The sequence below is a fragment of the Vidua macroura genome, chromosome 5 (assembly GCF_024509145.1).
Source record: "Vidua macroura isolate BioBank_ID:100142 chromosome 5, ASM2450914v1, whole genome shotgun sequence".
NCBI classification, from domain to species: Eukaryota; Metazoa; Chordata; class Aves; order Passeriformes; family Viduidae; genus Vidua; species Vidua macroura.
The window spans coordinates 16,375,976-16,391,980 of NC_071575.1; the positions used below are offsets into that span (position 1 = coordinate 16,375,976).

At 37.2% G+C, this 16,005-nt stretch overlaps 1 protein-coding gene across 2 annotated transcripts in view; it reads left to right on the forward strand.

Annotated features, from left to right (window-relative positions):
* Window positions 1-3,135: 3,135 nt before the first annotated feature.
* NR1H4 (nuclear receptor subfamily 1 group H member 4) overlaps window positions 3,136-16,005 on the forward strand; it is a 36,373-nt gene continuing 23,503 nt past the window's right edge. For both annotated transcript variants that reach the window (XM_053978456.1, XM_053978457.1), the window contains exons 1-2: window positions 3,136-3,204; window positions 8,394-8,534. In XM_053978456.1, the coding sequence (XP_053834431.1) occupies window positions 8,450-8,534 (85 nt within the window). In that variant the 5' untranslated portion in view covers window positions 3,136-3,204; window positions 8,394-8,449. The remainder of the gene's footprint in view (window positions 3,205-8,393; window positions 8,535-16,005) is intronic.

The window sequence follows — 16,005 nt, forward strand, 5'->3', positions numbered from 1 at the left end:
GACTCAATGGCCTTAGAGGTCTTCTTCAGCCTGAATGGTTCTACAGTTGTCATGTGTACAATGTTGTTGGAGCCTCAGAAAACTGGCTGTGAGTAGTCAGTAAGTTTTTCAGCTGCTGGAAGAAAATTCTGAGCAAAAAGGAGCAAGTACTGGTTATTTGTGGGTGTATTATTTTAGTGGTTTTTATTTTTTAAATGTGTGATGATGCATTCATTTGGATGTGGAGAGAAGGAAATATTGAAGGTGAACACACAGCCTACTTTTTTCTCCTTTCCTCCCTATCTCTTTCTGTACTAGATTTTTCCCACCCATCACTTTTGCCATCAAAAGTGTTTGATATCAAACTACTCTGTTGTCAGGATTTGTCTTGCTTTTCCATGAGGTACCTTGTCAATGAAAATATGGAATGGCATTTATTTCAGTGGAGAAAAGACAGAGTAGCAAGAGGAGGAGCAAATGAGCTATGGCAAACACCCCCTTTCTTTCATGGAGTGTGAAGTTTATGAAGTGGTATTTTCTAGGCAGACAGATTTCTAGCTCTGAATGTTATCTATATCCCTGGTTTTGTTGTTGAACATGTATTTGGACTGGTAATGATATAGATGTAGTGTAGAACACATACTCTTTGTCAATTACAGAAGTAATGTTAGTACACTCTGGAAAAGTTTCAGGATGTTAGATAATATTCTGAGATTTCAAAAATTTTAGAATGCAATGCTATCTTTGAGAAGATATTCCATTTATAAGTAACTGTGTTTGAATATTTCCTCCTTCTATTCTCTCCCCTGATGCTGTGTATGTAACACCACAGAAGATATATTTGATTTGCTCCAATTCCTTTCTATTCAATTCTCATTTGTACATGAACCACAATAAATATGAACACCTGGCTTTAACCAGTAATGCCACATGTCATTGCTACAGGCAGCATCTCCTCTTTTGATCATGTGGATTATTTCTTTGCTTTTTCCAATAATAGCTTGAATGTATTGATTAGTAGACAAAGCACCAATTTGGCACTTGCCTCTTTATTATTGTAAATAAGGGAAAATGTTTTAATGCAACAAATGTGCTGGTGAATAGGGGCATTAAATTCCATTTCCTTCATGCTAAACTCTTAGCTGTCTGACAAACAACATCTACATAGAGGAAAATGCTTTTTGGGAAAGAACATTTATTGAAAGTTAGTGTCTAGGGACTTTTAAAAGCAGTTGCTCTGTGCCACCAACTATATCAGACCAATGCTGGGGGAAGCTGAATGATGAGAAAGAAATTTCAGATCTTTGGAACCTAGCAAGAGACCGAAAGCTCCATGGCACAAAATATGGCATTTGTTGGACTTCTTGGCTCCACTTCTGCTTTTTCTCCTGGTGTGGGATAAAACCCATCACTGGGTGACCAAAGAAATTGGGGTTTTGGCATACATTTTCTAGTCACCACTGGAGTGGACATATAGTGGAAAGTGTCAGATGGGCTGTTGACATGCTTGGTTGAAGACATAACCTGTCTTCTGTGGGTAGGGTTGCTTTGGAAGAATTCCCTTACTTGAAAGTACTTTGTTGATTTTGCTAAATATGAATTTGTCAAAGAGAAATCTCATTGTTTACAGAAGTGAGATGGTGTTCAGAGAGTCAGAAATGAGGACTGAGAGAGCCTTAGTCTTAAATGTATTTATCATGTGTCCAGTGCCTGCTGGAATGAGTTGTAGGCATAAATCCCTGGAAACAGTAGTCTCTTGGGAGATAGTGTCCAGTGACAGCCTTACAGCATCATTCTCCCAATGCTCTCTTCAGAAATTTGTCAGACCACGAGTGTTTGGGTAGCTACCAGGTGAATTTGCAAGGGACAGAACACAGAAAAGAGGCTCATTATTAATAATATTTTCATGAGAAGTATAGAGAATTTATAGAGAATTTGAGTTGCCCTGGTAAAAGCTTGAGGATTAATATACCTTTTTAAAGTATTATTTCTTTCTCTTAAAATGAGGCAAAGTGAAGGAATTTTATTCTTGGTAATTTTAGGGCCAGCAGCTCTCACCTTCCTCAGAGAAAGAACCGTGTTTGCTGCCCAATGCCGTTCTTTGCTCAAGTAGGAGGCACAGCCTGTGTCTCTGTGTATTCAATGTTGCTCAGACAGTGTAAATATGAAGGGAAGGATGGACATCATAGACTGCGTGGCAATCATGAACTCACCATGAGTGATGCTGTCAGTAGTCTCCTCTGACTGAAATTTGTCTCAGTACCACTGTCAGATCAACTCATGCCCACTGGGTATGTTTAGCAATGCAAACCAGGGAATTATTATGCTTCCTGTGTAGGTGGGATGTTGAAATAAAACAGCCTCAATCCATCTGTCTTCACTTTGATTCCCTCTGCAGGGTAAATTGGGATGTGGTAGTTCAAGGTCCCCTTTCTGTCAATGACAACACATCAGCATTTTCAGATACAGTGCAACCCACTCAAGGATGTGGTTTTCCATCTACAGGTACCAATTTCTCACGCTGTGCACACCTAGTGCATGAGTCTGATAGATTTAAAATTAGGGTACTCAGTTTCTTGTCTAAAGCTTTATGGATGAGCCCAAATCAAAATGATGCAATTTTTTAGAAATTGTTGCAGATACAGGAATTAAACTTTAATGTCCTCACATCACTGTGATGGTGTAATTTATAGCCTATTCTGCTTCAGTACTCTGTGTAATGCTCAGTCTCCCTAAAATGTGTGAAAAATAACAGAAAGACTTAAAAATCAAGTTTATGTCTTGGAATAACGTCTGGGCCCTTTGGATGGGAAAGACAAGGGGGCTGAGGATGTCATAAAAATGTACATGTGCAAGGAAAGTGTTATAATTAGCAACAAGGTACTATCACCTCACTGTCTGAGTTAACTTCTCCTCTGCACTGGATCAGAGTATTAACAAGCATCTCAAATCTCTGCTGATGGTCAAGCTGGAATTCACAACATTTTAATACAGCCCATGTTTGGAGAGTTTCGCAAAGAAAGAATTGTTAATGAGTAATCCTTGTCCATTAGGGCACTGAGCCAATAAACCCAAGCTTTGATTCATTGTGCTATCACTACAGGCTTCTGCTAAACATGAAAGAAAAACAAAACAAAAATGTTCCTATGTGAGAATCATTAGAATACTGAACTGAGTGCAGAACTGTCTTACATCCTGCCATCTGCAGTCTTCCAGAAAAGAACAGTAAGTAATAATTCCTTAAACTGATAGCTTCTTACTGTTGTGTAGTATAAAAATAATTTTATCACCTGAATTATTTAGTGGATGTTAATGGATTTTTGATCAGAAAAAAAATTAAAGTGAATAATAATGTAAGAAGTCATTTCATCCACAAAACTGTTTCAACAGCAGGAATTGCCCTTGGGAAAAATGATAAGGTGAAAAATAAGGTCATGTTGAAATTTGTCTTTAGAAGCTGGCTTCTGTGTGTCACTGGAACAGAAGGTGTAAGTTTGATATTGAGACTTGCAACAGAACTATCTAGTTAATTGTGTGCATTAGCTGCGAAATGATTTTTTTCTCCTTTTAGAAGAAGGAAATATTTTCAATGTGATTAATGGAAGAACAGAGAAAAATCCAGAAAGGGATTTTTTTTCATACAGTTTTTTCTTTCACAGTTCTGTGTACAGATTTCAAGCGCATCTTCCAAAGTTGAAGATTTTAGCATATATTTCACATAACTAGGAAAAGTAAAAGGGGGTTTCAAATTTCAAATGATTACTATTTGAATCCATTGCTAGTTTTTAAGAAAATGTAATTCTACTCTGCGTGTTCCTGCCAGTCATTTATCTTCAGAAAACTATAACTGTGGTGGAACATATTTCGCTTTTGTTATTTTTATTGCTATTGCTTGTGTTACAGAGAACCTAGAGGTTGGGAATTATATTGGAATTGCACTAGTCTAAATGGCAGTCCAAAAACAAGTTAGAAGTGGAGGGCTTGAAGGTTTTCCAGATGAGACATGAAAAAGATGCTGGAGAAAGCAAGAAACACACAAATGGTGTTTAGGAGGTAATACCAGGCAGAGTCAGAAGTTGGCCCCACTCTTTGAAGTCCTTACCTGCTTACAGAAATGACATTGATATTTCTCATAGAGTTTTCAATTCTACTTGGGACTCAGATACCTGCTTTGCTTCAGAATTAAGAAGTAGGAATATTCTGTTTTTTTTTTCCTGTGTCCTGTGTCTCTTTCCTGCTTGGATTTTAAACTCCGTATTAAGAAATGTAACAGAAAGTTTCAAATAAGCACAGTAATAAATGTCCTGTCTCTGCTTCTCAAACTTGCTCGAATGGTTGTTCGCATTTTGCATCAGTTGCTGTGTAGTTGCCTGTAGTGCTGTGCTTGCCAAAATGACCTGAGAGCAGCAGGCTGGAAATAGAGAGCATGCATCTTCCTAATGTTTCCAGGTCCCTTTGATACACTTTAAAACAAACAGGAAAGCAAATAAAATAGCTTTTCAAATAACTGAGGCACTGCATTAAATATTCTACAGAAAGGCTATGAGGCCACATCAAAAGCCTGTGAATGAGACAGGAATCTATATTCCCATTGATGTTAACAATGTTTGAATTGGGCCATAGATTAATGATGTTACTGAAATTTCTCTTTGAGCAATAGGCAGTCAGATGTGTGAAGAATAGGAAAATATTATAGGACAGCTGGAAGGAAATGTACTTCTCTAATATTCGTGAAAGATTTTGCATGTGCTTTGATATATCTTCCTTTGCTGAGTAATTGAAATAGATTCAACCATTCTTCTGAAAGTAAACCACAGTTAGAGCTGTCATGGAGCTTTTTCTGATGATCAAATATATTTTTACATTTACTTGAAAGTGTGGGGCCATGATGCTTTCATTTTCAGTGAAGTCAGTTGATTTAACTTTAATTATTTCAGTAAGAGACTTGGCTTTGCTGACACAGAAGCCAGGGAAAGCTTTACTATTGACCATAGCAAGGTCAGGGCAGTGCACAGATAAGAGCTCACAATAAATCTGAAACCTAGAGTTCAATTGTCTATACATACATATTTGTATACCTCAATGAACATGTATCCCATAAGAAATCTGAATAAATATGTATATACATCCATCTTGGAAAAACAAGCCCCATATATAATAATATACCTGTAAATTTTCTTAGTTAAACATAGAACATGCAAACACACATTGATTGTTCTGAAGTATGTTAAAGGTTACATGTAATAAAATTTTATGCAATTCCGACCTCCTAACATGAAGTTGAAAATAATAATCTCATGCAGTTGGGCACATATTTTACTTTATACATACTGATCTCTATTTTCCTTTGCTGTATATTTTGGCCTAAGAAATAATCTCCAAAGGTGGTGGAGTAAATTGGTTTATTTAAAAAGTTAACGAAAAATTATTTGGAAAAAAGAAGCTTTCTAATTTATCACATGCCTTTTCTTTTCTCTTGAAGGGCTCTTATTTTGGAGAGCAATATTGATTTCCTGTGCTTCTATTGCCTTTATTTCAGCTTTTACATGTCAGATGCTCTTTGTTTTTGTTGTTACCTCAGGATGGAGTATCAATCCATTATAGTAACCTACATTATTTCCCAGAACTGAGCAATGTATAGAGTAAGTGTAGCTTCAATGTTCTGTACTGTGTACCTAGTGTGGGTCATAGAGCTGGAAATCAACACCGGCTGCTTTTAAATACATGTGGAATTAATTAGATGGATAAATCTAATTTAGACTAGATAGCTCATAGCTGGCTGGACTCAGGAGAAAATCAAAGCCAAATATCAATCAGTATTTAATGAAGAGTTTGGTGTTCAGTGAAATTTACAGTACCAAAGCTAGATGAATTGGAAAATAAATTTCTGGCCTTTTTTATGGTGATCTTGTGCCTTGCAGAAACCCAAAGAAGATAATCTCTTCCATGAAATCTAGTAAATGGTTGACATCAGCTGGATATATTAAAGAAAATGAAATATTAAAATGGTGGGAATTGTAAAATCATCATGAACATTTAGCTTGAACTGAATCCGCCCAGACAAAAATATCTGTGGCAGGAGGCACAGAGTTACAAAACCTGCAATGTCCTACAATAGCCCAGATTATTACAAATATGTCCTCGGGATTCTTACTATCAACAAGGCACTATTAATAACGTGAGGGTTGGGTCTTTTTTTTTTTTGTGTGTGTGTATGCAAAGAATAATAGATTCTAAGAAGTCCATCTTGAGGTTAAAGAGGGGCATTATACAATGATATGTTAAAAAATGGAATGTCCCCAAAGAAACAAGAAATAAGTTTATAGACTTAGCAAAGAGGCTACAAAAATACAGACACTTTATAAGCCTTTAGAAACATAGCTTGCCTGCTTTCTTCTTTATTTGCAGCACAAACTAGCAGGATGTAGAATACAAAACTTACCAGCTAAGAATCTATGTATTGAAAGTCTGACCATATACTGGCAGTAAATACTTTTAAATAGAAGTTTTCTTGGGACTGTATTTAAAGTATTTTGATATAAATTCCAACATTCCCTAAGATAAATTCTAGGCTCAGTATGAACATAGAGAAATTCACAATCCCAGTGCTGATGTTAGGTGTTGCAGTGTTAGGCCCTTAAACAGGGGCTAATGAGGAAACACAAGAAGTAGTAGTAGCAGTGGTGGACCAGTCTTCATGTCTGGCTGTAAGGAGAGCTGATCCTACAAGGAACTCTAAGGGCTGCACTCCCATGGGCTGTAAGGATGATATTAAAGGGCTGGGACATGAGGAGAGGGCACTGATGGTCTCTCTTATCTCGTCTCCAACAAGAAAATCCAGAAAAATATTCATTAGCCCTCTGAAAATACCTCATTTTTAATGTTTTTCTTGCTGGCATTATAATGGTCCTGACTGTGCCGCTGCCTTCCCCCATCACAGAACACTTCTAATGGGCTGTAAGAGGAATCCCATCCTAAGGGTTTGTCATGGGTATTTAATGAGAAATCTGTTTGTCAGGAATTTTAAGACCTTAAAGCCATGTGAGTAGCCACACATCTTGATTTCAGCAGATAACTTCCCTGGAAAAGGAGGCAGCAAGGCAATAAAATGGTTGGAAGCAAACGTGGACCTAGTGGGGTGGCTGAGCTGGTTGCCAAACCCCATCCAAGCTACATGGAGTTTTTCTGCTGTTGCAAAACTATGTTTCTGTGCTAGATTTGAGACTGTGTTTATATGTCATTTGCCACAAGAACCCTATCTGGTCTGTGATACAAGTAGCTTTTGACATTTCTAAGTAAACTGTTTAAATTATCTGTGGGCAGACATTTAAACTGCATCTGTCTAATTAGAGGGCCTCTGTTTATGTTAAGAAAGAACTTAATGAATCCTTACAGACAAATCTGAATATAATTACAGAGTGTGCTTGTCACTCTCACAAGCTACTTCCCAGCCTGCTCAGCACTGGGGCCTCCTGCAGCATTCACGTTTTTATCAGATGACTTCATTTCTCCTCGAGAAACATGCTGGGCCCTAACAGGGAAGCAGACTGGGCTACAACTCTCAAATGCCTTCAGTGAGTGGAAATGCAGTCCCAGGGACAGTCCCACGGTAATAAAACCAAATAAAGAATCAAGACTGTAAAACAAAGGAAAACAGATTGGTGACAACTTTATGCAGAATCCTTTTGGTGTCTGTGTAAGCCCTTGAGACATCTACTTGTTGGAGCTCTATATTCTCTTTTTGCTCCTGCCTCAAATGCACTCTGGATTTGGCCCAGTCCACCCAGGTGAGGTGGGCAGGGGAGCCCCTTTCACACCTCTCCCAGTCTCCCCAGGGGAGAGTTGTGTGGCTGCTTGAGACCACAGAGAGAGCGGGTGGGCGAGCCTGGTTATCAGAGCAAGGCTTGGCTTTCTGTGTTTGTCACCATTTATCTTGTTCAGTAATTACTGAATGCAAGATAAAGAGCTGGTCCCTAGAAGTTAACCTAAAGTTTCCCATCTGTGTTCTTCTGATCTAACCATAAACTTACACTTTTTCAGTAAGTGAAAGCAATGAAATGATGAAAGGGTGGTGAAAAATAATGCAAACTCTTGGTATTGCATGGTAGGTGGGCTGGGCAGCATGCCCTCAGGAGATCAGGCCAGTGCTTCAGTCTGAATATTTGAATATATTTGGGCATGAACCGCTATTAATTTAAAATGAACAGAAAGAGGGCAAATAAAATATGCCACAGCAAGGAAAAACAAACAGGCTGGATGTAGCATTTTATTTAAAGGCTGAATTAGGTTTTGTAATTTCAAGACAATTTTTGTTACAGCAAATATTGAAACAACCTCCTGCATTCTTCTTTACACTAGGTACACAAAAGTTAGTTATCTTGTTTAAAATATTCTTTTTGCTTCATATATTTCAGGGTCTCTTTTCAACCTCCTGTTTAATCAGCAATATTCCTCCTGAACTGAAGAATAAATGGGATCTGAAATGAATTTAATAGGACATCATCAGCTAGCCACTGCTGATGGATTTCCTCTTGCTGAAGGTCCTCATTTGTTTGGTAAGTCACAAAATTAGGTTGAAATAGAAAGCTGTCCTATACTCAGAAGCCTAAAAGAAAATGGACTGAAATTTCAAGTCAAGGATATTAGGCTGAAACGCGCCAACCTTCTTGAATCTTCAATACTTATGAGAGGAATAACAAACAATAGATCTGCGGTGTTAATGCAATCCTGCACGTTATTGCTCTCATCACTGCTCAGAGCAGAACCTGTAGGCTGTTTTCGTGACACTCTTCTAATACTGGAGATCATTTGACAAGACCAGACCTTTGTATGGAGGCTGGATGTTACTTCATGTGAGTCACTTAAATCAAGCTGAGCAGGTATATTTCCACTTAATCTGTAATGAAATTATAGTGCAATGTATTTGCATTGCCATATTATGCAAATGTATGAATGCAATTTCACCTAAATTAAAATCTCTGTCTCATTAAGACCATTAAAAACTTATCCTATTAATTTCAGTGCACAAGAAAATTTATAAAGCAGTCTGGAAGATTCTCCTTGCTCCAGTTTCACTGAATTTTTCAAGGCTAAGCATGAGTTTGTTAATGAGTGAAAAATTCTTGGTCAATATTTCATAAGCATGAGCAAGCTGTTTTCTGATATATGTACTGCTAAGAAAAAAAAAAGAGAATAGTAAATTTTTTTAGCCTTTCATTTGACAAGAGTGTGGTTCCTTCATTGTGTAAGTTATGATGCATTGAGGGCCTCACACACAATACAAACCCCCACAAAATGCTGCAACACTTCAGAAGTTTGCAGTCCAAATAAGACCAGAATTCTGCCTTTTTGAGTGCTAGAAAAATCGAACACATTCCAGTTTCATCTGTCTGAAACAAGAATAGTGCCTGGGGCCTGGAAGGAAGGACTCTGGCACCCAGAGCCACTCCAGCTGCAGAGCTCCTAGAAGTCAGGACCATCTCTACAAGTCAGACCACTTGCAGTGTCCTGGCTCCATACAATTAAACTACAGCATTATCACTAATGGTAAGCAGAACCCACTCCATTATTGTGTGTTACTGATTTTTATCCCTCCTTGGTTTGGAGTTTGGTTGGAGAAATGTTTTGGAGTTGTTAAAAAAATGTATGCTAACAGCTAAACAACTGCTTTGCTACCTCTTAATTCCAATGTCAGGCCATGATACACAGAGAGGAGAATGATGTTCAAATCTAGGGTGCCAGATTTTATTTCCAGTCATCTTTCAAAACTCCAGCATACCCAAGCTACTTCAGATTTTTGTCAAGAAATTTCCTCTCAATATCTACCTTTTTATTCATTATTTCATTATTACAAGGAGTAATGATAAAGTTGCTTGAAAATACAAGGAAGAATGTTAATATAAAATATTTTCCCTCCACAGGGTTATCTTACTTACAAATTGTGAAGCTTTCTGAAAAGGGACTGTGTCTCTCATTAAAGGTGTTCAGAGCTTAGCACAATGGAGATTTAATTCAAACTGACGTTTCTGTAACAGAAAGAAATAATGTATTAAGGAGTTGAATCAGGGGTCCCATTAGGAAGAAAACTTAGCACTCCTGCTGTGTTTCACTTAAGCTGACTTTTGTTTTGTGGGGTGTCACTCTAATATGGTGTCATTTTTGCTTTTATAGCTGGAAAAAAAGCCTATCAGAAATAATATGCAACTGAGTGCACAGAGAAAGTTACTCATTGTGAAAATATGATTCCATCTCTGCAAAACACTTGTGGGAAATGGCTTTGCCCCTCAATTCTTTATCTTTGTAAATTATTTGCAATTTTTGACATTCCATTTTGGCAGGAAGTGACTTATGGATTCCAGAAAACAGAAAGAAAGCTTTTCTTTTAGATGGTTCTTATAATGCATGTTTCTTTTTGGTCTTCTCATACATTGCAGCTCACAAGTTAAAAATTGTTGGCTTACAGACATTACCCTTTATACAACCAGTCTCCTTTATTCAAAGATACAGACTCACATTCTGTAAAATAACCTTGGATACACATTTTATTTTCACCATGCTTTATTCAGTCTACAGAGAGAGTGTTTTTAGACCTTCAGAAGCAAATCTAATTGCTTCTCCAAACATTATCTCCAGGATCAGGTCTTTCAAAAAGAAATGTTGTCAATTCTGAGTTGCCCATGCTTTGAGCCACATCACCATAAAAATTCCAGGGTAATTCTACATCCTTAGTCTCAAGACTTCTAGATGCAGCAGGTTTCAGAAAAAAAAGTTCTCTGCCTTTCAGTAGATGAAAATTGTATGCTGCCACTTTAAGAGTATATGTCTAAGGTAAAGTATCTCTGTATGTCTTTAGTGTGTTTTAACCATAGTTTTTCACTTCTGAAGTTACGAGTCCCTGGGAAAAGGGTCTCAAAATGCAAATGAGGAAGGATCTTTAACCTACTTAAAGTCAAGGTCCTTCCCTTCCACCCTGTCTTCCTGCAAAACTGCTTTTCTTTTTCTAACTCTCTACTCAGGTGATTCAGAAAGGTTATATATTTGTGTGACACCTGACATATATGCAGTATGTGACTCAAACTGTCATTTCTATGATAAGCAAGTAGCTAGCTATTTTCTGTGAAAGCACCTTATATAGAAGTTGCTAGTATGCAAGATACTAAGTGTGAAACTTCAGATATAGAAAATGAATTATTTCTAAGAACCTGGAAAGAAAATCAACTGCTTAGTTGGAATGAAGACCTAGTTCAAGTATTTTAAGTATTTCAAGTATTTTTTAGTGGCCTGAAAATGTTTTCTTGTAATGTGACATTAAAATATAACAAGACAAGAAATGCCAGCCTCACTGTATATGTCCCTAGCTGGGAAAGAAGTTTCTGGGGGGAATGAACAGTCTTAAAAGCTGTATGGAAAAGGATGAGGAACAATAAAGGAAAAAAAAAAATTACATGTAACAAAGGGGAGAAAAAGGCAAAATATCTAAACTTCTTAATGAAATAACAACAAATACCATTGAAAATTGTTGCAGACACAGTGCCTAAGAGGAACTTAAAAGACTGACTCCTTTTAGGTAAACCTGCATTTTTTCCTGGTTTTTTTCTTGGCTTGGTTTGGTTTGGTTTGTGGTTATTTGTTTCTTTTTTTTTTTTTTTTTTTTAGTTGTTGTTATTGTTTTTTTGGGGTTTTGGTTTTTTTTTTTTTTTTTTTTGGTTGGTTTATTTTTTTGTTTGTTTTGTTGGTTTTTTTTGGTGTATTTTCAAAAATAAGTATTAGTAATAAAAAAGTTAGTAGAGCCAACTGTCCAAACTGATTAAACAGCCTCAAGATCATAAGATATGTTAAATAACTTCTTGTCTTTGGTACCACCTGGCAGTTTATGCAACATCTGGCTTCATCCCTGCAGAGAAGATAATTAGGCTTTTAACTGACCCCTAAATCAAAAAGAAACAAACCAGCACAAATTAAAACAGAAAACATTGGATGCATAATAATTATTAAGAGAGCCAAACCAAACAGTGGAAATGTGACTAAAAAATTTAATGAGAAGGACAGATTGGATGTGGCTTTCAGCAACCTGCTTATGAGGAAGGTGTCCCTTCCTATTTCAGGGTTTGGAACTAGATGATCTTTAAGGTCCCTTCCAGGCCAAACCATTCTGTCTTGTCATACAGGTGTGTCCAGTATGGTCTGAGCACTTTGGCCTTTTTTTGAGAATGCAGCATTTCTCCACTTGAAAAACCTTCCTCCTGTGATACTGGAGTGGTTAATCTATTGCACAGAACCACCTGACCTTACCAAATATTTATTGATACAAAATTTGGTTGTAACTAAACCACAATAGGTACAAAAATGCAATGGCTAGGCTACTTGGAGGCATCCCCTCAAACTGGTAGCCAAATTTTATCCAGGTAAATCCACACCGGGAACAGACATTGTTTCCGGCATCTACAAACAAGTTGCTCATAATGAAGTTAATTAGTAAACTATATAACCTCTGGTCTGTGTCACTCCTTTCTAATCTTAAAGAAAGTTCTCACAGTGAACAGGACACAGACAAAGCAGAATTAAGAAGTTTCATGTACACGTAGACTTTAGGAGGTAAAAAAGGAAAAAGATGGAAACAAGGACTGTGGCACCTTAAGGAGAGTATTTTTCATCAAGAAATGGTCAGACTGAACACAGCCTAAGGTAGGATATTGCCATATTCTCCCTTGGATATTTTTGTTATCTATTCTTGTACTCTTCGTTGAAATTGTAGGATGCTAGTAGGCTTTTTACACCAAAAGATACACAAATAATTTAAAAGATATACAAATAATTGGTTTGGAATTAAACTAGGATTTTGATAATGTATGCCATGGTTTCCGAATTACCTAATTCTGAATATTATTTTATTATGTTCCTTCATGAATAATGAAGGAGAGCCTGGGGTTCATATTTTAAACCTGCTTAGACTTTAGTTCTCTTTGTTGAACTTTATATTAGTGGAACAATAACTTTAACATTAAAATATGATCTCATTGTAATTTCTGTCATATTCTGCATAAAATCACATATAGCTTGCACAAAATCTCAGTATCATTCTGCGAACTGAAAACTAGTTCTTTATTCCTGCAAGGAATATTTCTACAAGTCAAATATTTTTTGAAGTTTCTTGTAAAGTATTCTGTGTAAAATTTAAAGTAACAGAAGTAAAACTCTCTAATAAGTTTCAGTTGCAGGTAGAAAAAAATATTTGTAAAACAATGATCACATGCATGTGAAGGTTTCACTTTGTTTTTTGTAGGCTTTCAATATTTTGTAAAAGGTTTTAATTGAAAAACATTTATTTACAAAATATAAGATTTGCAAACAGAAAAAATTTGCAGCTGTAAGTCAACATTTGTGTGTGCTTAAATAGTCTTCCCTTAAAAATCGGAATAGTATCCTTCCAAAGGGAAAAAGAGATAAATGGTTAAAAATATTTAAGACCACACAAACAAAATTGTCAGTGTAGTCCAATGAGCTCATTTCTGACTTCACTTTCACTGCTTATACTGCTGCAACTGCAATGATTTTCCTGGGCTGCTCATGTTAGAGTTGCATGAGACCAGTCCATCCCAGACCTCTATTGATATATATAGCTGGAGAAAAGCTTATGTACGTTCCGCTTGGTAAGATAAGATTACTTTTCTTTTGCGATAAGAAATTATTTGGTCCAGACTCTCACGTACAGGTCTACAGGTACGTCATGCTCAGGACTACTTAAGACGAACCAAAACAAAACCAAATAAAAACCCTTCAAGACTTCAAGCTAAAGGGGGAAAACCTACATAGTTACCAGCTAATTATCTTCCAAAATCATACTGATCTTTGAGCAGTTCCCAGATTTAAGCAGTGAGTCTTACGTAGTTTTAGTTTTAGTGAATTTTACGTAGAACAAGACCATGTTCTCTCAGTCTCTTTCAAACCTGTCTGGTTTTCCTTTTCCCTTCCATTGCTCTGAGCATCTGAGCATGGACTCAGTTCAGCTAAATTGTTTAACGCTGTGTCTGCTGAAAGGAAAAAGGAGGTGATATGGGCTGTTTGGCTTTTTTTCCTTTATTTAACTTAATTAAGACTAATTTTTGTTTGTTTGTTTTGTTTTGTTTTGGTGATTTTTTTTTTTTTTTTGGTTTTTTTTTTTTTTTTTTTTTTTTTTTTTCCTGTGGAAGCAGAGTAGAATTAATGTTTGGGAAGATTTTTCTAAACATACTTGGAACCCAAATGGCTCTACAGTTGTTTAAATAAACCCCCAGTATTGTCTCAGGATGTGCTGCAGACCTTGAATAGCTCTGAATTTTTTAACAAGCGCTGATATATTTTCCTGTTGAAGGAATGTTGCCTTCTTTTCTTGCTCTTTTAGAGGCCCAAGCAGCTCAAGAGGCTGGTATACAGCTTTTGTGGAGTTTCCTGTGTATGGCAGAAAGCTAAAAACCAACAGCTTCTTCCTTTTCATTTTGGGATTGTCCCACTTTCTTTTAGCAAACTCAACTAATTACCAACAAGCAAATGAAAACTTAGGTTTCCACAGTGAAATTATTCTTTTCCAAAGAGAGACTGAATGATTGTGTATCCCACAATTAACCCCAGCTTTGGTACCTGAAGTACCTTGACCAGTCTTCATGAGCAACAGTCTCAATAGGTGGTAAATACAGCTAACATACCACTCATTAAACCTATACTGGATATGAAATCTTTGCTGTGCTCACCCTTCACTTGTTTTGTCACCACTGTTGCTGGCAGGTATCAGTGACAGCTTGCATCTGATGCATCAAGCTGAAGCATCACTTCTAAGCTCTTTCATAGAGTCCCCAGATGCCCTCTGTGTGTCCATACTCTGTTTAAATGGCAAAACCTTGGGTTTGGGGAGTGCCTTCTGCTACTTTGCTACTGCCACTGTAGCACTTGGTGCCCTGACCTCTTCCAAAGAAACAAAATGCAACCATAATTAAACTAATTGTTGGTAAAAAAGGGCACCATTATTTTCATTTGGTTTTGTGTCACATTTTTCCAGACATACATCTCACTGCTTATTCTGGAACTGGCACCTCAACACTTGTTACTGGCAATGAAGTGCTGTGGGCAATAATAGAGCGACCACACAAACTCGGAACACTTGCATGGCTTCTGCAGCATGGTAAAATAGGAAGGGCAGAAAGCTGCAGAGTGAGAGACCTTGAAAGTGAAAAAGCCAGTGTAATTAAAAGGTTCATTTCTGGCACTAACTGAAGTGAGACAAAGGAGAGGGAAGGATCCCCCAGGATAGATTTTAATTATTTTTGTCATTACAGATGTTCCCTCTTCTTAACTGTTGGAGTTTCTTCATTGTTTTTGATTCCTCACAAAAGAAGGGCACTTGTCCGGGACCAATTTTATGTCAGCAAAAATGTTTTTGGAGTTCTTCTGAAGTACTGTTAAGTGATGGTCACCAATGAGCATTAATCTATGATTTTCTTGTAAATACTGCTGTTGATTCAAATAAAACTGGACTGGTCATCTTCCTGGAAATATGCGCTATTTTTCTCAGACTCTCTTCTTGGAACTATTGAAGGAATTGAGTCAGAGTTTTCATGAACCAGCAAGATGTGGCTCTCTCCAACAGAAAATAAGAAATAGTTTGCAAATAACTTTTGAATTCAGCTTTTCAGTTGGACTTGATTTTACCTACACCATCCAGGGACTTCTAGATATTGCTGTGCTTGGAGTACAGAGATGCAATGAGGGTTCAGTTGCCTGCAATTTTAAATATGCTATTTAATAAGCAAGGTTATGGTAGCCTCCAGATACTGTGCTGATCCTGGCAGGAAAGGTTGCCACCCCTTGTGCCACTGCCAGGTCTGTTACTGGCTCAGAGGTGACTAATACTGGCTTACAGAAGTGCTTCCTAAGAGAGCCTCACAGCTGCACTGAATGACTCAAGCTTGTAGGGGCTGGGGACCAGGCTGCAGAGGCTGGCTGGCCACTTGAGGCTGGATGCTGAGAAGGTTGCATTTCACCACTTACATTAGG